The 19,266-nt window shown below is 51.4% G+C and overlaps 2 protein-coding genes across 2 annotated transcripts; both read right to left on the reverse strand.

Moving 5' to 3' along the window:
* Positions 1 to 1,663: 1,663 nt before the first annotated feature.
* CORT (cortistatin) lies at positions 1,664 to 5,270 on the reverse strand. The gene is made up of 2 exons (XM_065855293.2): positions 5,082 to 5,270; positions 1,664 to 2,003 (listed from the first exon to the last, which is right to left on the reverse strand). The coding sequence occupies exons 1-2, from the start codon at positions 5,181 to 5,183 to the stop codon at positions 1,788 to 1,790; spliced, it is 318 nt and encodes a 105-aa protein (XP_065711365.1). The 5' UTR covers positions 5,184 to 5,270; the 3' UTR covers positions 1,664 to 1,787.
* Positions 5,271 to 11,187: 5,917 nt separating this feature from the next.
* On the reverse strand, positions 11,188 to 17,483 carry SRM (spermidine synthase). The gene is made up of 8 exons (XM_065855102.2): positions 17,285 to 17,483; positions 17,001 to 17,121; positions 16,645 to 16,737; positions 15,340 to 15,493; positions 14,423 to 14,506; positions 13,946 to 14,091; positions 12,916 to 13,038; positions 11,188 to 12,349 (listed from the first exon to the last, which is right to left on the reverse strand). Exons 1-8 carry the CDS (start codon positions 17,428 to 17,430, stop codon positions 12,332 to 12,334), a joined length of 885 nt encoding a protein of 294 aa, XP_065711174.1. The 5' UTR covers positions 17,431 to 17,483; the 3' UTR covers positions 11,188 to 12,331.
* Between the last annotated feature and the right edge of the window lie 1,783 nt (positions 17,484 to 19,266).

The raw sequence follows: 19,266 nt of genomic DNA on the forward strand, positions 1-19,266 counted from the left end.
GCTGCTGATTAATCCAACATGCTGCTGTTGAGATGAGAGACCTCATGGTCACTGGCCTCCAAGAAGAAAATGTAAAGGTTCAAAAGCAAACCACTGCAAATAAATACTGTCTGGTTCTTACCAGTGGCCAGTCAGGCCCTGGGGACAGGCTGGGTAATGTAAGCTGATGTCTTTGTGTGGTCATTCCCAGCAATGTTATACAGCTCCAAAACTCGTTAATACTGAGAACTGAAGCAAATAGAGCAACTAAATTTCGCACCTTTTTCTTTGCCAGCACATGAGACCAAGGCCTCAGCTTTCACCTTTGGAGACAAATACCTGTCCTGAACTCAAAATACGTCTGTGTTTCCTATCTCTGTGCTACCGCAGTTCTAAAACAAAGGTTCAAAAAGCTCCTCAGCAAGTGAAAAGAAATAAAACAGGCCTTTCCACTCTCTAGACAGCAAATAGCACCCTAGGAGACGAGTAAAGGAAATCAGGCGTTTTGTGGTGTGTTTGGGGTTGGTTTTGTTGGTGCTGGGGGGCTTGGTTTGTTTTTTTTAAACAAGATGACAAGACACCAAGAAACCAGGAGAGAACCAGAGCAGAGCTAGAGCTGTTGGCCCCGGGATCACAGCTGGATTATTTCAATCGGTTTGAGATGCAGCGCTCAGTGTTCCAGATGCACAAAGCACCCGGGGAACCGCCCTGGAGATCACACATGGCTGGGGCTGGAGGCACCTCTGGAGATGACCCAGTCCCACCCACCTGCTGGAGCAGGCTCACCTGGAGCAGCCCGCACACGGACACATCCAGGTGTTGAATTCTGAACACCTGCTGTCAAACCAGAAGCGGGCCAGGCTCTGGGCCTGTGTCTGTAAGGAACATTTAACAAAGGAACGTTGTCTTTACAAAACTGGGGACCTGATGCCTGACCCCAGCATGGGGGGAAGGACTGAGAGACATCAGACTATGAATCCTTAATGTAAAACAAAGTCTCTTTCCAGAATGCATATTGATACCTGTATTTACAGAAGACAATCTAGGGGGTAGGGTAGGCAAAGGGCCAGGAATCCATATTTTATATAGACTGATAAGGGGAAGGGTATTGTTAGAATTAGATGAATATGTAAACTGAGGCAGGGTCGGGTGGTCTGTAAACCCTGCAGTACCAACCAACGGGGAACACGGGAGGGAATTTGCGGCTGGGATTTGGGGAGGATGTAAACAGGGGCTTTTTGCCTTATTATGTGGCCTACCTTTAGTTGCAACACCCAGTCTTGCAAAATCGTTAATAAAATACGCTTTGCTGAGAGATCCTGCCTGGGCCTAGTATATTGGCAAGACGATTGTTTCCTACGTGTCTCTCCCACAACCCAGACATGGCCCCTGCGTCCCCTCCTGCTTCACCCAGCCACCCCACCAGTGTGGAAAGGAGCTCTCCCACACGCCCATGACCACAGCATCCTCCCCAGACGGCACCTTCCCCGGCCAGAGGCTGCCACACAGCGTCCTCTCCACAGGACACAACCTCAAAATGGCCGCCGCCCACCATGGCCGCCCCACAAGATGGCTGCCACCCTGATGGCTCCCGACAGCCCCCCTGACCCGTCCATCCCATCCCTACCAGCGGCCCCGCTCCACCCCAGCCCTGCCCGGCAGGGCGCAGAGAACCAAAGACAAGTCCCCCGAGGCGCCATGCTTTATTCTCAGGGGTGGGGAGGACAAGGGCGGGAGCTCAGGGGATGGAGCGGCGGAGGGGAGGGTGTTGGCGGGCAGGCAGCCCGACGGGGCCCAGCCGGGCGGCACTAGCAGGAGGTGAAGGTTTTCCAGAAGAAGTTCTTGCAGGGAGCCTTGCGGTCCCGCTGTGAGAGCTGGGCCAGCCGCCCCAGTGCTGCCCGCTCCTCCTCCAGCTTGTTGTCCTCGTCCAGCTCCGGGGATGCCGCCTCACGCCCGGCGTCCACGCCATCCAGCAGCCCCGCCAGCATCTTCAGGATGGCGTCTTTGCGGGCCGTGCTCTGTTCCTGCGGACAGAGAGTGGGGAAAGTGACGGGCAGAGGCTCTGTCCCCCACAGCCACCGAGGCAGGGGGTTGTGGGAGGGTGTGAACGTCCCCCATGGGGTCCCTTTGCATCTCCCTGCCTCCCTGTCCTCAGCAGACGCGTTTCCCATCGCAGAGCTGAGGAATCTGGCTGTAGGTCACTCCTTGTTCTCCTGTCCCCCATCCAGCTCGGCCAGCTGAACACCGAGCCACACACGTGCTGCGTTACAACCGGAAAAGAGCTGCTAACAAGTGGGCATGAATTGGCTGTAAAGTCCCCTCGCAGCCTGCGCTAATTAAATTTCGGTGAATGCCAAGCTGCCTTCTCTCCTAGTGAAGCCTGTTGCTCCCTTCACTGCTCTGCCTGTGCTGTGGGAAGAGGAATCGAGGTCTGAGCGATATTAAATTAAGCGCACCAGGGGCTGCAACCCACTGTAAAATGCTGAGAAATAAATGTAACGAAGGGAAGGGCTGGGTTGGTGGGGAGAGAGACGCACTGAGTATCTGGAGAAAAGTACTTAATCAGCGGGGACAAACAGCTTGTATTTCAAGAACAAGAACCTGTATTTCAATAGCCTGACCTCCGGGGAAGGCAGAATGAGAAGAGTTGCTGAGCTCCATCCGCACAGCCTGAGGTTTGGGACTAAGGGATTTCCATCGGTAACAAGCTGTGAGTTATCTTATCTTGTTCCTCTTCATATCCAGCAAATCTGAGGAATCACTTCTTGCCTGAGTGTTCCTCATCTCTGTGACAGAAACAGCTGGTACAGGACCAGCTGGGATAGACGGTTTGACAGGAGCAGATCCCGTTTCCCGTGCGGATGGGAATCTTGGAAGGACGTTTCCACATCGCTTTTCACAAATGCCGTGTTTACTGCTGGCGCTGCTGCGTCTGTCGCTGGCTCTGTCAGCGCCAGCATTCACTACGGACCACTTGGTGAGCAAAACAAGGATGGATAAATACAAACAGCAGCAAATATTTTGAGTTTACGTTACAGGATGTCTGTGGATCTTTTTAGTCACTTTCTTAGCTCTAGATCTTCTAGCTCACTAACCTTGCTTCCACAAAGAGAAACTGAGGCACAGAAAAATTACATGCTATGTCTGCAGCAGAAGATAAAAACTAATTTGTGCACATCCTGATCCCTACTCCTGCACTGCAAGAACAGAAACGTCTGGACCCTCAGGGAGGTGGACTGGGGAGCTCAGCTCAGCATGTTTCCTGGGTCCTGTCTCCCCCATAATTCTCTTCCCTAGCTCTAAGTGCTATGTTCTGAAATAACCTGCTCCGAGCAGAGCCAGCAGCTTCAGACTCGGCTGGGGAAGGCAAAGCTCAGCCTGCTCTTAAGGGCTATTCCTTACGCACGATCAGCCGTGGCTGTTGGTGAAACCGGGCAGCTCCTTCCCATTGCAAACATCCTTTCTGTGTGTAGCTGCTCCTGAGCTGCCAGAGATCCAGACGGTTCAGCAGGGAGCTCAGCAGGGGTGGGTCGTGCACAGCTTTGGGGTGCTCAGTTCCCTGTACTAGGTCCACCAGCCAGTCAGAATGTGCACATCTTTCTTTTGCATTGTTGTGCATCTTATGGTGGTTTATATCTAAAATAACAACATTCTTTATACTTAAAAACATCTGTCTGAGTTATAGTAGTGGTGACTGTAGGGATTGGTTCATCAGTATCTAACAATTTTTCAGTTTGTAGAATGCTCTGAAGAGGATAATTATATCAGTTATAATGATATTGTTATTTTGTAAGCAACAGCATGTAGAAGAGTCATTACACTTGAATCCATTTTTACCAAAACCTTATTTACTGATTTATGCCCTACAACTTGTTTATTTTTTCCCCTGCAACTGGCATTTGCAGCAGAACAAGTTTACTTTTGAAGTACTGGATCTGTTATTGTAAGAATGTCCAGCTGAAAGTTTGCAGTTCTCCCCAGCAGGGTTAATCCCAGCCAGCTGCAGAAGCCCCGATCTCTAACAGAACGCGAGCCCTAGCACCTCACACTCTATACGTTTCTTTCTCACAGCCAGTTTTGTTGTTAATGGGATGCGAGCCCGCTCCTGAAGCAGCAAGACACTGATGGATGAGCTGGAGCCAGCGCTAAGACAGAAAAAACCCCTACGTGGATACGCACAAAGGAGAAGTTAGTGCCTTTCAAACCAAGCGGATCCTGCGCTTCTCTGGGTAGCTCGTCTGCAGGGCTGAGATGACGGCAGCGTCGCGGCTGCAGCTCCGAACCGGAGCGGCAGAGAGCGGGGTGATCAACCGAGGGTCCGCAGGGGTGACGAGGAACATGCAGGTGAGGGCAAGCAGAACACAGCGCTTGTTTGTGATTGTCTTATGCTATTGCTTCCTACCTCTGCGGCCTCTCGGGGAAATAGTCCAGCAAAACAAAGTTATTATAGTGCTACAGCCATTATAATATTAGAGTTTTGCCAGTTGGTAGGATAATTATATTGCTATAATAAGTTCTGCCACTGCATAGAGCTGTGCTGGTTCAGAGTGTAATTATTCTAGCAGAACTATGTCAGTATAACTCCCCTTGTGAATACTACTCTGGAAAAAGCAATTTTATTCTGATATAATTACTTCATTTATTATTCCTCTGTTACTTTCCTACTGAACCCATCTTTTAAACATTTGTCCTTCCCCTGAGTCCTATTTAAAATATCATGTCCCTTGATCATTTTACCAATTATGTATCTTTTCTCTCCCTCCCTAGTACTCTGCTATTCTCTCATGCTGCACTCTTTCAGCAATACTATTTTCTCCTTTCCCCTCTCCTCTCTGCTTGTTTCTTTTTGTGTTTTTGCTTAGCTCAGACTTCACTTTTGCAGCTCTCTGGCATCTACCCTGGTACCTTTCCTAAACAAACTGGCTAGTAAGCTGTACTAACAGCCCATGCTTCAGCAGCACATGAAGCTGTAGTGCCTTGGAATAAAGAGGGATGGAAGAGTTGTTTGCATCAGGTAAAGCCTGATTGTCCTTCTTAGTGCTCCCCAGGCTCCTGTGTGCTCCCACCTCACCCAGCCCCTGCTCGGGGTGCGCTGGACTCACCCTCGTGTTCTGTAGCGCCAGTCTCTCTTCTCCGGGCAGCGCGGTGGCTCTCACGCTCCACACCAGCAGCAGAACGGACACCAGGCTGGCCACCAGCTGCATGATGCACAGGCTGTGACTTCTGTGCTGAATGAGGAAGACTGGGAGAGGGAGCTGTTTCTGGGCTCTCTTCTGCCTCAGACAATGGCTGCAGCCCCTTTTATAGCCCTCCCCCTAGCCCGGTGGGTGACGCAAACAATTAAGTCTATATCAAAGGCAAATTAGACTTTGGAGAGGTTGTTAACACTTGGCTGCTTGAGTGGGATACTTCAGTGCCTCTGGGCTTTCCATGTGCCAGACCTGCAGAGAGCGGGGAAGCGAAGGTCTGGGACTCTCCAGTAACACACTGTTTCTTCACCCTGAGAAACTGTCGGCACTACCTGTGCCTCTCCGAGTTGGCTGAATTCTGCTTGGCAATGTAACGTTGGATGGAATAGGCCACCAGCTTGCACAAACCTCTGGCCAGTGCTGGATGATTCAGAGGGAAGAGGTAAAACGCCTGGTCACAGGTGCTTAGATATGGGCTTGGACCCTCAGCTCCAGACTCCAGAGATATTTGGATCTGTGTCCACTGCGTCCAGTGATGCATCTCACTGTGGAATGGCAATGTGCACTTGCCTCAGGGCAAAGCCTCTTCTGACCCTAACAGCAGCCAAAAGGTAAATTGTTATCCTAATTAAGCACATTAAAATATCCCCACAGGGAGGTGGGTTGGCCAAGGGGGTGCTGTGACAGAACTAAGACAGCAGAAACACCTGTTCCCCACTTCTGCTGCTTACCAGCATTGCTGCTTGTGGAAACAGCATGATGAAGCACTGCCTGCAAATAATCCGGCTCCCAGTGCCAGTTACAGCACCCTGGATGCTCTTGAGGGAAAAGATGCCATCACTTCCATGCATGTTTGAAAAGAAATGTTGGATTCCTTCACTGAAAGATACAAAGGGAAAAAAAAAAACCCTTTTCTGAGTCACACAGACTTGTGGGGAAAGGTGTACATTTCTAGAAATAAATTTTCCTCAGAAAACTTTGTAACTTCATTGTTTCTTATGCCCTCCCCGTGAGAGCCGGATCCATGCACCAGTTTCAGATGAAACATTATCTGTTTCATTTTAAACTGACCTTGCTAGTTTATCAGAATTGCTGTGTTAGCCCTTGGTAATGGATTCTGTCAAACACTTCCCAGCCAGTCTGGGGCTGGAGACGGCGGTGAAGCACCAGGCTCCAGCAAGCAGATAAACCACAGGCACTTGCCCAATGGCCCGCAGTGGATTTGCTCCTGGAGAGGTAAAAGTGGGAGAACAGCAAATGGAGAAAGCACAGTTTGTTGCTTGAGAAGAAGGAACTGCAGGTACCTGTGAGTGTGAGATGTGCCCGGGGTTAACAGGCAGAAGGTAAATCCTGTGCTGGTGGTTATGAGCCAGGACTAAACCTTGTGGACCTATTAGCCAGGTCTCCATGCTAGAGGCCATCCGGTATAACCAAAGTGCTTGTTCTAATAAGTATGGTTTTGTTTGGGGCTTTGCCTTCTGAAAGGGCTGTTTTCTATGATGTTTCATTGAGCGAATGGGGTCACAAGTATGTCAATGCTCTTCTGTTAAAAAAGGGATGATGCACTGAGCCAGAGCTCAGCTTGTGGGGAAGTCCATAGGGATGTAAACAGTGACCGGGCTGCTGCAATCCTGGAATTAAAGGGCAGTAATAAAATGCTTATCACTCTGTAGAGGAAAGGTTAAAGGTCTTCCCTTGGAGTAATAAACATTTCTGACAATTCTTTCTTTGAGTCCTCTTACCACTTTCTCTCTGCTATCTGACTCGCCCCTTGAGAAGTCATCTTCCTTTATTCTCTCTACTCTCCGGAGCTGCACGTGGTCCGAGCGGGTTTTTACCACTTCAGAGCGAGGTTGATCTGTCTGGTATCAGCACGCCTGTGGGGATGCTCCAGAAGGAAGTTCGGCACATAGCAACTTGAAATGGTCCGGCTTTCCAGGGATTTTGGCTCACAGCTTCAGCAGGGACGCAGAGCAGGTTCAGAAGAAAGGCAGAACATGATTACACAATCACCTAAGACAACATCCATCTTTTTGTGATTAAGGGTACACAAGCAACATGCAATGGGAGACATTTCATCTATCAGGAAAGAGGTCCCTGACATCTCAGTGAGTCTGTACAGTGGCAAAGACTGGGCATTGCTGGAATACAAAAGCTAAGACTATGTCTGGCACCAAATGCCACATTAAGGAATGAGATAATTTCTCAATTGCTTTCCTGTATGACCTGGATATTTGCCGTCTTCTGCCCGTTTGTTGCCTGGTCTGGGTTCAGATCACCATGCCTTGAAGCACGTAGCAGAATCGTGTCAGGCTCCCAGAACAAAGTCTGGTTCCCAAAGGTGAGGCGCTCAGCTGCAGCTGAAGGAAGGGTTCGAATGTGTCCGCTTTCCTGTCACTGGAACCCCTTCTCTCTGCAGTTGTCCCTAGTTGCAAAGGCCAATGTAATAAAGCAAGCGACAGTCAGCTGACAGTTGTGAGCCTTCCTGGAAGGGGAAACCAATTTGTTCATGGGCCTGAAATCACAGCTCATTTATCAGGCCAGGCTTTGCAGAATTCCCTCGCTCTGCGCTCCCCAGGGACCCGCGAGCAGCGTGCAGGTGGCTGTTCCAGCCAGGGCCTTTCATCGGCACTGATCTCACAAACCCGAGGACGGGACCGCGTGAGCGTGGGCTGGAGCCGACCCTCCCGCGCATCTCGGAGAGGAGCTGCAGAGCAGGTGCAGGAGGAGGAGGCGGCGGGGAGAGCCGCAGGGACGCTGCTGTCAGAGCACGCACGACTACGAGCCTGTTACAGCTCCCGAGGGAGGGGAGCGGGGGGAGCTGCGCTGCCTTCACTGTCTGTGGACCCCAGAGGGGCTGCAGGAGGATGGAGGGAGGGTGGGCACAGCGCTTCAGCGGTATGCTCAAAACCTCCTGTTATTTCAAAACGCAAAGTTAAAACATATCGGTTATTCCACCAAAAGTCTTCCTGAAAAATAACTACTTGCTATGAAACACTTATATTTCAACATATCTCCATTTTCCACTGAAAATGTTTTGCCTGGCTCCAGGTAGGAGGCATTTCTGGATGCAAAGCAGGCTGAGGATGCTTGGGGTTACACCCACTGATGTATAAACTGACCTCTTACATCAGACTCATCCCGCTGGCGGCGAGATTGCCTGGACAAGACTTGGGTGGAAATGTTTCTTCACCATTTGGATTTTCTGGGGGGTTATGTACACACTACGCCTTGTGGGAATTCAGCCGGATGGAGCTCACCGGGGACGCCGACACGCGGGACCGCGAGCCTGCCGGCGCCGCAGAAGGAACCGCTCAGCTGTGAGAGCTTTAAACAGGAATTCACACGCTCCAGGTAGCCTGGGGTTGTGGTTACTCCTCTCCTACAGCCAAAGGGGGGTGAAACACGTGGGGTCATGACATACATCATTTTGCCTTTATTCCCGGCACACAGAATTAGCTTTGTTGAGCAAACTCGTTCCCGGAGATGCCCGGCATGGGCTGCAGCTGGTCAGTGCCAAGGGGGGGACACAGCACTGCAAACCCCGTCAGCACGGAGCTGCTGAGATCCCCAGCGTTCTGAATAATCCTCCCCACTTTATCTGCTTCACACGCCACTGTGCTATCGAGATACCCTGGCCCTAATTTCCCACCTTCTGCATACTTTTAAAGCACTTAACTCCATCCTATACACAACCAGGAAGGAGCAACACCTAGACTTCTCAGTATTTAACATGGTTAAATTTCTCATTTTACTTTTTAACAACATTTTGTCTGACTCTTCAGCTAAATCTGAGCTCCTGTTTCACGCTTTTGTCCACACTTTTCCCTCTTCTTCCCCCACCATTTTATCAAAGGAGCTTTCCTCTCCCTGAACTTGGTGGAAGTTGTCATTACTTTTTCTGACCGTTTGCTCACGGAGGCTGCTGTTCTCCGATGAAAGACGAATTGTCATTCTTACAGTACTTCGGCAGTCTCTTCCTCCAGCCAAGCTCCATCAATAATTCAGCCAGGCCTCGATAACATTAGCTCTGGATGAACACAACACTCATGCCAATTAACTGCCTGAAAGGCCTCAAGAGATACAGACAAGAGATTTCTCTTCATTTTTTTTAAGCTCTTTTCTGAACTTTGAAAAATTGAGTTAGTTCACCGAGTAGAGCACAGAGCAGAGTCTGACACCGTTCGAAAGGCGCCAAGAGCCTTAAGCAATTGCTGTGCTGAAGCCCATCAGGCTGTTCCCCCGCTTGTCTCCACCTGTTCTGACCGATATTCCATTGTACGTTACTTGGGACAGAGCCGATCCCTGCTCATGGGCTCCCAGCTTAATAAGATGCTGGAACACGACTGCAGCATGTCTAGACAGACATCTTCGTCGATCTTCGCTTATGAACAGCCTTGCTCGACCAGCTTTGGGCAAAAGCCAGCTAAAACTTCCAAAAAGTTACTCAAGTCTTTTAGTTGCCCACCTGCAGATGCTGCAAAGATGCTTTGGAGTGTTCAGTTCTACACAAGGCCCAGGTAGTTTTGTTCTGTTGGGCATTGCACACATTGCCAATCTCTTTTTCAATCCCCAGCGTCCTTGGCCACAGCAGAACTGCTCAGACCTTGTACGTTTGCGGACTGGATAATCAATCTGCAGACACAACCGCCTGACAGGTGGCTGCTGTGCCAAATGCCATTCTAGCAGCTCGAGCGCCATGTAAACCGCACGGCAGCTCAGCACAGGGGTGACTTGTATTAATAACTGATCTCTGTCCTCACCTATTGCAAGGCGATGAAATATTTGCCTGTAAAGAACGGTGGAATGGAACAGAAACTACACATAGGGCCCTACGGACAGAGATTGTGCGACTTGGATGGCAAACAGCCTCATGTTCCTGCTCCCATCACTGGCCACTCACTGAAATTACGAATTTGGAGGGAGCTCAGAGAAGCAGAAGGAATAATTAGCTGCGTGGAGGCTGGTAATAGGTTTGAGGAAACTCTTTCCCTCCTGGGCATTGTTGTACTCACCAAGGGTGGGTGGAAAGCTTGAACCTGTTACTACTTGGCAGCTGCTCTAAGGCCTTCCTGGACTACAGTCCTGCTCTTGATTCGCATTCCAGGGGAGAAAAGTGCCAGCGGTGTTTTCTTTCCAGGATGAAGGGCTGAATGGGGTCCAGGTCCCACAGCAATTTAAACAGGAGTAGCTAGAACCAGCCTCCACTACTGGGCTGATCTTTATAATGAAAACACAAGAGCTGAGCAATGATAATGCCTCGATAGCCCTAACTTCTCAGTAGCTGTGGGAGAAAGGAAACAGTTACCCAGACAATTAAGAGACAAACTGGTGTAATCTTCTCAACACAAGAATATAAAGGACATCCAGATTTGGCTCTGCAGCTTAGCAAAAAAAACCCAAAAGCTGCACTGATACTGATAGTAGCACACGGTGGTGCTGTTTGTAGGGTCACAATTACAGTAAAGCTCAACCCCAACCTTTGCAAAGGTCTGCTCCTTCTAGTCTTCTCTTACCAAGTCAAAAAGCCTCCCTTAGAAGGAGCTGTTTTGTCTTCTCCTGATGCCACCTAGTGACTGTTCCCAGCCTGTTCAGCTTGAGCTCAGAACTTCGTTGAGGCCTTTGGAGCCACTAAGCTAACAGTTTCTGCAGAGGAAACGATGGTGCAACTGAGTGCGGCCAGCGATTGATGCTAACAGGGAGACGGGCAACTAGAAAACAGCTTGGAAAGCTGCGCCAGAGGCAGCATTGGGACTACAGAATAGCTTGGACAGGAGGTACTGACTTGTGCAGCACAGAGGATGAGAGAAGTTGGAGCTACTACGCAGTCAGGTTACAAAAACGTGCATCTTCAGAGCTTATTTTTGATGATAACTTGTCATCCCTACAGACAAGGAAGAGAGGAAGTCAGAGCAACTACAGAACGGTCCTGGATGTGTCCTGACAAGCACAGCACCTTCAGGATCTCTGTTTCCACCCCCACGCTCTCCCCAAAGAAGCACACCGACCCACACTGATGTCACCTTAACCAGAGCCGAGTGTTTAATTGATTGCAAGGGAGTGACAACCGCGCAGTGGTTGTGCTGGGAAGATACCCACTGCACAGCGGTGGTATGGAGTCTTCAAAACAAAAGAAGTGGAGGCAGATCCATCTCACAACAGAATACAACGAAAAACAACTTACGCATCTGGGGATTCTGGGGGCAGCATTAGAAATAACGATGCCTCCTAAGGACTAGCAAATACCCAGGCCTGAGGCATCTCAGCACGACTGAGATGGGAGATTTGTCAGCACAACTGACTCCCCAACATCAGTACTTAACAGCAGGCAATGGATCTAAGGTTTGTTTTTTATATATATATATTTATATTTATATATATAAAGCGCCTATCACCATATCAATAAACATTCTTTGGAACCACTCTGACAGCAGAGGTAAGAACAGGAGTCAGCCTGTTCGTACCTCAGCACTTGTTTCCAACCAATTGAAAAATAAAAAGCCACAAGACTCTGCTGCCAGCCTGCCTGGCTGGTGTTTAATACTGCTACTCCGTCAGGGTTGGAGGGAGACCTATTGGGAATGGCAACAGTTTGCGCTGTGACTCCTCCGACCGCACAGCGCAGGTGTCGCGGGAGGGCAGTGGGACACGAGGCTCGGAGCTGTTAGCGGCCAAACCTCTGAGCAGCAGGGAGCTCCTGTGAGCAGAGGGCAAGCGAACTCTGCGCACAAAGCTCTCGCCCTCTGTGCTTAAGGCTGAGTCAGTGATCCTTCTGGACTCTTCCCAGGTTTCAGAAGATCACCAGACAGAAATACATGTCAGTTATAAATATATCATGTCAGTTGTGGGGGGTGGAGGTAGGCACAGGGAGGGGAGAATTTAGAATGGGTGCAGGGAGGAGAGAAAGGAAAAAATACATCTTACGTTTCCAGCACTGGAAAAAACAGTTTTGACCTCAAGCAATAAGTCACTGGACCTTTTCAATAGTCTTATCTGGCTTATGCCCCATCATCTTTAACACATCATCAAAGGGAATGTTGGCTGGCAAAGGGTTAAACAATCCCACACAGTGTAGAGCAAATCTGCAGTCTGCTGGGAAGGTCCCCACCACATCACTGATGATCTCAGGGTCCAACGTGAAGGAAGGAAGCAGCTTCTCAGTCTCACACATCGCTCAGGGCCTGGAGACAAAGACAAAGATGTGTCAGGATGGACCTGCTGCAGCTCTACCGTCCCCAACAGAAACAGGGCTCTGAAACACCACCGTGGCTTTGCCTTCATCCCTTGGACACTCTGAGGTTTGTTCTGGAACATGCAGTTTCAACTGTCTTAGGATATAACTGAATGACAGAGAAACAGCGAGTATCCTTCATGAAGTCAGACTGTGCTACAGCATTCTCTCTTTAGCCTCTGGTTTGCACTAGAAACCACAACCACATTTTATCTAAGACGTTTGGAGCTTTTCAATGGGAAAGAATCGTTCAGCAGGCACTCGGACTTATTTTGCTATGTAGGAGTGATCCACCACCAGGGCACGGGACATCCACCCACAGAACAGTTCCAAACCGAACTCCGGTCTTCCCAGATTGACTCACACTCTGCTATGTCACACAAAATGCTGTCCTGCTCCGACTTGCCCACAGAACCCTCTAGGGCTGCAGGAAATCCTCAGTCCTGGATACTCCCTCTCCTGCCAAGGAAAAGCCACAGCTCGTCCTTGACAGAGGAGCAGCACAGCCTCGCTTACCTTCCGTGCAAACTCCGGCAGAACGAAAGCTGCCCGATGAATGTCCGAGTTGTAGTATTTCAGACTCCTCTCCTCTACTTGTTGCTGCGAGAGCTGCTGCACGGGCTCCCGGAAATTTGTGTTCTGCAATAAAGAAAACACATAGCTCTGTAGCGTTTGGGTAACGAGGAAAAGGCTGCATGACAGGCACCCCGACTCACGGCAGAGAAGCAAGAAGACTCGCAGGAAAACAGATGACTTTCTGTTCTAGTGTAAGCCAAAGGTTACGCACAGCTCCAGCCCCACGGGTTTACACTCCGTAGCTCGTGTGACAAGCCCTTGTTCACAGATGTCAGCGCATGAGGTCAGGCTGCTCGTGAGCCACGTGCCAGACGATGCCGTCAGATTGTGCCCGAGCGTCTCAGCAGCAAGGCTGCTGCTCTTCAGAGCACAATCTACGTCTGCGCTAAGTCAGGCACGGCGCACGCTGCCAGTGCCCCACATAAATCAAATGCAGCTGCACAAGTGCTGCTGGCTCCCTAAACCAACGCGAAGGTTGCGTTACGGGCTGGCTGTAGCGCAGCAGATTGGGAAGAGAGCAGACAGACCTCAGCGGTCTGATAAGAGCAACCAGCCTACATCCTAACACGGACTCTCACTTGGAGGCCTTTGTACAAGCAGATTACCAATCACAAACTGATTCTTATCGAGCAGATGCCCACTTTATAACAGCCAGCATCAATAAGCCAAAGCCTTAACAGGCTCTGGAAATTGCTACAGCTTCCTCCCTTCCAAGTTTGTTGCACTACAGAGAAAATCGTGTCTTTTTCTAAGGCAACTGGTTCCATTACTGAGTTCATTCAGCACTGAGCAAGCTGCGTTGCAGCTCTGAGGCCCTGGGCTGGCGGGTCCAGAGCCCAGCACGAGTCTAGAGGCCCCCAAGCTGGGAGAGCTCAGTGCCACAGCTCCCGCTCCGTATGGGACAGCCCGAGCCAGGCTCCGCGCTGCGTTCGGGGAGTGGAAAAGGGCACTTCAGGTGCCTGAGACTCACCGGGTTCTTGCTGCAGAGCATGAAGCCAATCTGCCCGCTGGGATATGTGGGGATGGTGCAATAGGCGTATTCCACAACAGGGAACAGAGACTTGCAGAACTGACGCATCTCCTTAATGAGATCCAGGTGCAGCCACTGGCACTCACCTACAGGGAGAAAGGAAGACGCAAGGTGAGAGCTGCCCCTCTCCTCTGCACAGGCCTGTGCCAGGTTAACTGTGGTTCCAAGCCCAAACCTGCTCTACTCTGCACAGCTCGTGTGGTTCCAAAGGCAAGATAAGACCCTTACGCCAGTTTTACTAAGCGCAGTCCAGCAGTTAACGAGTTGACATACGCAGATGAAAAATGCTCCTGTACCTGGGAGCCAAAGCGGATTTCAGTGCCTGCGTCACGTCTCCCCAAGCAGAGTCCCCTGTGTGCCTCGCATGCTGCATTTAACGATCTGGCACCCGCCTCTGCCCAGAGACAGCACCCTCACCTTGGCAGCAGAGAATCCCATCTTCTCGCAGGGCTGTCTTCATCAGCTGGTAGTAAGATTCTTTGAATAAGCTTTCTGCAGGACCTGGGAGAAAAATGAGCAAAGCGATATGTCTAGAGAGAGACTGAGACCGTAGGCTTCTCAGAGCTTTTTGGCTGCACAGGGACTACACTGAAAAGAGACATTTCAAACGGCTTTGCTGTGATCACAAGAATTATAGATCATCTGAAAGCAAAAAGTTTTGACCCGGGGTGAACCCCAGCCTGCACAACAGGACCATCAGGATTTCAGCTTTGCTCAAGAGCAAGTTTAGGAACTTTATCAAAGAAAGTCCTGGCAGCTGCCTCTTGCTGCAGTGAGCATTTTTTAAACTGAACTCCTGCTCCAAACTGCCTTTTAGAGATGCTCCTCTCTGTGTTGACTATAGCAAGAGCGAAGGTGATTTGGGCACTCACAATTAGTTCCCTAAAACAAGGCACTATAATGACATTTGGTCCCTCTCTACCCCAGTTTTCCTTTTCAGAAAGACAGCAAGCTGACTGCAGCCATCTCTAGGTTAGGCAGCTCCACCAACCGCGCGTGAGCCGCTGCCTCGTTAGCGGGCACACGTGCAGAGCTGCCTGTGCCAGCACAGCGCTGCATCCCCCATGGGATTGCTGGACACAAGGATCAACTCTCTGCCAGCAGCAATAGCCGCTGAGTTGAATTTTGAGGAGAGAAATGTGACAGCTGGCTCGAAGCCTCCTAATATATTTTCTAGTCTTCATCTTTCCAATTCTCTACCAAAAGAATCGAGTCAGGGACAGTCTTTTCACTTGAAAAGGAGCCTGGGCAGGCTGGCTTTACTTCCAGGAGGTAAGCAGAAGAGAAAAGGAGGCGGCTGGAAAGCAATAGCCTTTTATGGGCAGAATCCTTACCCACAGGGTCAGACGAGTCTGTGATAATCACATCAAAGGCTTCTTGATTTTGTTTCATGAACTCAAAACCATCTCCCACGTGCAAGGTCAGCTTAGCACTGGAATACCCCACTGCCATCCCTGGGAGGTATTTCTTAGATACCTGGATCACATCCTGCAACACAGAGAGCACAAGTGAGTCAGCGGGGGCTACAAGGAGCTGCTTCTCAGGCTACTGTGCAGCTGCAAGGACAGCACAGTGAGTCATTTCCTTCCATGCCTTCAACACAAATCCTCGCTAGTGAGATCCTCGAGAGCTGTCAGCATCTCCAGCCAACGAGCCACGCTCAGCCCTTTCCTGCGGCCTCAGGGTTCAGTGACACTGTCGGTCTGTCCTTGCCAAACTCTACAAGAAGAACTCGGAGCTTCAAAAGCTCCCTGAGGAACTAAGAGAACACATTTACAGATCTGACTGCTCTGTGCTCCTTTTCCCTGGAGACATCACTCTCAAGGCTTTTTTCTTCCTCAATAAAACCATGCCAGCAGGTTTCTGGATATAAGAAATATCCCCACCTCTGCTCTATAGTCATTATATCAATCCCCCCATAACATATAGTTTTTTCTCTAGAAGGGTTAGACAGCCACTCACTGCCCTAGGCCCACAGTTGTACTGAACACTACCAGCTTCTCACAGCTGGCAGAGAACAAGATATCCTGGTGTCAGGCAGAGCCTGTTCAAAACCAGGCACATATGGCTCCTTAGACTGGCAGACAGCGCACACGGCCTCATATGGCAGCATGTCCCATCCCTAATACAGCTCTGCTCTGGGGACACAGCAAAACTTTCTCAGAAAGTAAAATATCAGAACACACTGACCGAGAGGAGGAGGATCAGCCCACCTATCACGGAAACAAATACCCCCCGCTTATTTCCTGCCTACACCCACAGGAGACGGCTTAACAAAGCGACCATCCTGCTGCAGGGGCAGCGCTCTGTTCTGTACCGGGGGAGAGGGGAAAACGGCACCTTCCCAGCGCCAGAGCTGCCTTTCTCCAGATCCCACGCTGGCCTGGAAGGGCCTCTACTGTACGTGTGTGAAAGAAATCACATGAAAGAAGCGGCCAGCTGCCACGTAGATGACTCGTAAGGCAAAGAGGTGGCGCTGTCAGTGTCACGCTAGCAGAACCGGCAGCAAACGCTCTCGCTGCTGACAAGGGACAGCAGGTGAAGCAGCAGCTCCCGTGGATGCTGTGAAGCACGGCTGCTTTTTGCCGGGTCTGACCGAAGCCCTGGGGCATTTCCAGGCGGCCGGGAGCCCAACGCACCTCATCGATCTCGCACTGCACCACGGACTCCACGGTCGGGTGTTTGACCACCTCTCGCAGCACTCCCCCGTCGCCGCCGCCGATGATCAGCACCTGGGAGAGAAGAGGGCAGAGAAGCGGCCGTCAGCGGGGTCGGCTTGCGGGGAACTTTTGCAGCATGGCCTAAAGAGCACGGGTTGAAACCCCGCAGCCCTCCGGGCTCCTCCTGCCCCGGTGCTGGGACAGGAGCCACGGGGGTGCCTGGGGTGCTCTGTCAAGCATGGAGCGTGGCTGTGCCCAAAGCGATGGCGGCAGGAACACGGGGGCCGGTCTGCGGGCCTGGGGAGACCCCACAGAGGGGACCAGGCATGACTCACCTTGCGGGGATCGGGGTGGCTGCAGAGGGGCAGGTTGGCGATCATTTCCTGGTAGGAGAACTCGTCCCGCTCCGTGCACTGGATCACCCCGTCCAGGACCAGGACGTTGCCGTAGGTGGTGCTGGGCAGAGCGTGGAAGCGGGGTTGGAGCCGGCCCGCGCCCCGGGGCCGCGCTTCCCCACCCCTCCCCGCGCCGCCAGGCCCGCACCGCATGGCGCTGGGCGCCGCGTTCCCCGCCCCGGCAAAGCCGCCGTTACCGCCGCTCTCCCGGGGCCGCGCCGCACCTGCGGAAGACGAGTATCTCCTGGTAGCGGGAGCGCTGGTGGTGCAGCAGCTCCTCCACCTGCAGCGACATGGCCTGGCCCGGCCACAGCCGGCACGTTTCACGGAACCAGCCCTCGCGGATCAGCGCCGCCCCGCCGCGCTCCATCCCGGCCCGGCCGCCCCGGGCACCTGCGCGCCGCCGCCTGACCCCGCCGGCGCGGGAGCCGAGCACAGGGGCCCACGCGCCGGCCCCGCCCCCTTACCGCCGCCCTCCCATTGGCGGGCCGTACGCCGCCGCGCCCCCATTGGCCCAAGGCGGTGATGACGTCGGCGCCAGCAGGGTAGGACGGCCGGCGCCCCGGGGCCACGTGGGGCGGCGCGCCCGGAGCGGAGCCGCCCCCGCCCCGCGTTCGCCCGCAAGCGGCGGGGCGGGCGGAAGCCGCCTGAGAAACGGCGGGGAATAACGAGTTTTTGGGGAAAAAAACCTCTAATCGGGACCTTTCAACGGTTCGACCTTACGGAAGCCACATTCCTGCCCAGCGCCACGCGTGGCACGTGCTCCGGAGGGCAGATTTGGGGAGAAATTCACCGAGGTGACACCAAAAGTTGTGCTCCAGCCACCCCGACCAGGACAGCAAAACGGGCTTAGACTGCAGGGTTCTAGCGCTACAGCTCCATCCCATTCCCGGGTGGAACCAGGTGAATAAAGCTCATCATTTCCATTATACGCATTTTTAAAACAGATGGCGGTAACTTGGGAAAACAAAACCAGACCAAGATCATCCTTGAAATGTCACCTTGCATGAAGTTTTAAGTAAAGGGCTTAAAGAAACGACAGGAATTTTAGTATTTCCACATTCAATGGGGCTTCTGGTAAGAGCTGCTCGTTCTTTAAGTTACAGAAATACCGGGTATGGTAAAGCTGACAAGAAGGGGAATCTGCAGCCCCTGCAAATGCACTTGGACACAATTGCTGTTTAACGGCCTCTTTTGAAAAACAGCCTCCGATATTCAGCCACGCAAGCAGATTTTGTGAGCAGAAAGGGACTCTGTTCTACCATTACAGTGCACCAAGATGCCAAAGGAGGGAAAACCTTCCTCTCTTCCTTCTGCTCCCCAGAAATACGGGAAAAGATCGAAACCAACCCAACAAACAAAATCCCAGACCTCCTCACAGCCTCTGTGAAATAAACCCCTTGGGTTAGGGACGGAGAAGGAAGTTTTCACCACTACCCCCTCAATCCACACACCAAGAGAAGTAAATTCTGTCATTGCCAAAATGGGAGCACGAAAGGGAAAATCCTTAGTCAGAAAAGGAAATCACAGAGTAGAGACAAGGCCTTTGGGAAACAGAGCAAGATCCATCGGTCAGCGCAGTGACCGTAACCCAGGAGGCAGCTCTGCCACCGATTTAACGCGGCTTCGAGCAAAGTCGCGTCAGCCCTACCCTTGGGTACTCCCGATGGTTAAACTGATGTCTCTCACCTCCTTCCCGGCAGCTGCCAGCATTTAGAATAAGCTCTGCCATCCATGCATCAAACTATGGGCTGATACTCTTTCTATAAAGACTTCAGGATACCTCGCTGTGGGTATTTAAAACTACGAAATGTTATTGCAGCCTGACACCGCGCTCTGGCTTTTTACCTTCTCCTAATGCTGTTGCTTTCACTCTGTAACTTTATGGTGAAAAACTTTATGGTGAAACCACTGGTCTCTGAATCAAGAAGTACCCCACCTCTTCTTTTTCCCCTTAAAATAGAATCTGTGCTTAAAGAAAAACAGGTAAACACACTTATTTTTCATATTACCTCACAAGAGATGAGCTGTGCAGTTCGATTTGCAAGCAAGGTCTAACACAGATACAGCCTGGCCTTGTTCCCTCCTCTGGATGGCTGGGCTTTGAGTCACGTCCACTGAATCTATTATTTTTGTGCTGGCTTTAGAGATGCCAAGAGGCTCCTCTCACACTCCACTCACACGCTGGTTCTGGACTTCAAGCAAC

The sequence above is a fragment of the Patagioenas fasciata genome, chromosome 23 (assembly GCF_037038585.1).
Source record: "Patagioenas fasciata isolate bPatFas1 chromosome 23, bPatFas1.hap1, whole genome shotgun sequence".
Lineage (NCBI taxonomy): Eukaryota > Metazoa > Chordata > Aves > Columbiformes > Columbidae > Patagioenas > Patagioenas fasciata.

Coding starts and splice junctions, on each gene's coding strand:
- CORT (XM_065855293.2), bottom strand. CDS start 5,183: ATGCAGCTGGTGGCCAGCCTGGTGTCCGTTCTGCTGCTGGTGTGGAGC. Junction 2,004..5,081: donor TGGCGCTACAGAACACGAGG/GTGAGTCCAGCG, acceptor CTCTGTCCGCAG/GAACAGAGCACGGCCCGCAA.
- SRM (XM_065855102.2), bottom strand. CDS start 17,430: ATGGAGCGCGGCGGGGCGGCGCTGATCCGCGAGGGCTGGTTCCGTGAA. Junction 16,738..17,000: donor GCCACCCCGATCCCCGCAAG/GTGAGTCATGCC, acceptor CTTCTCTCCCAG/GTGCTGATCATCGGCGGCGG. Junction 13,039..13,945: donor TGCTCTGCAGCAAGAACCCG/GTGAGTCTCAGG, acceptor TCTTTATTGCAG/AACACAAATTTCCGGGAGCC.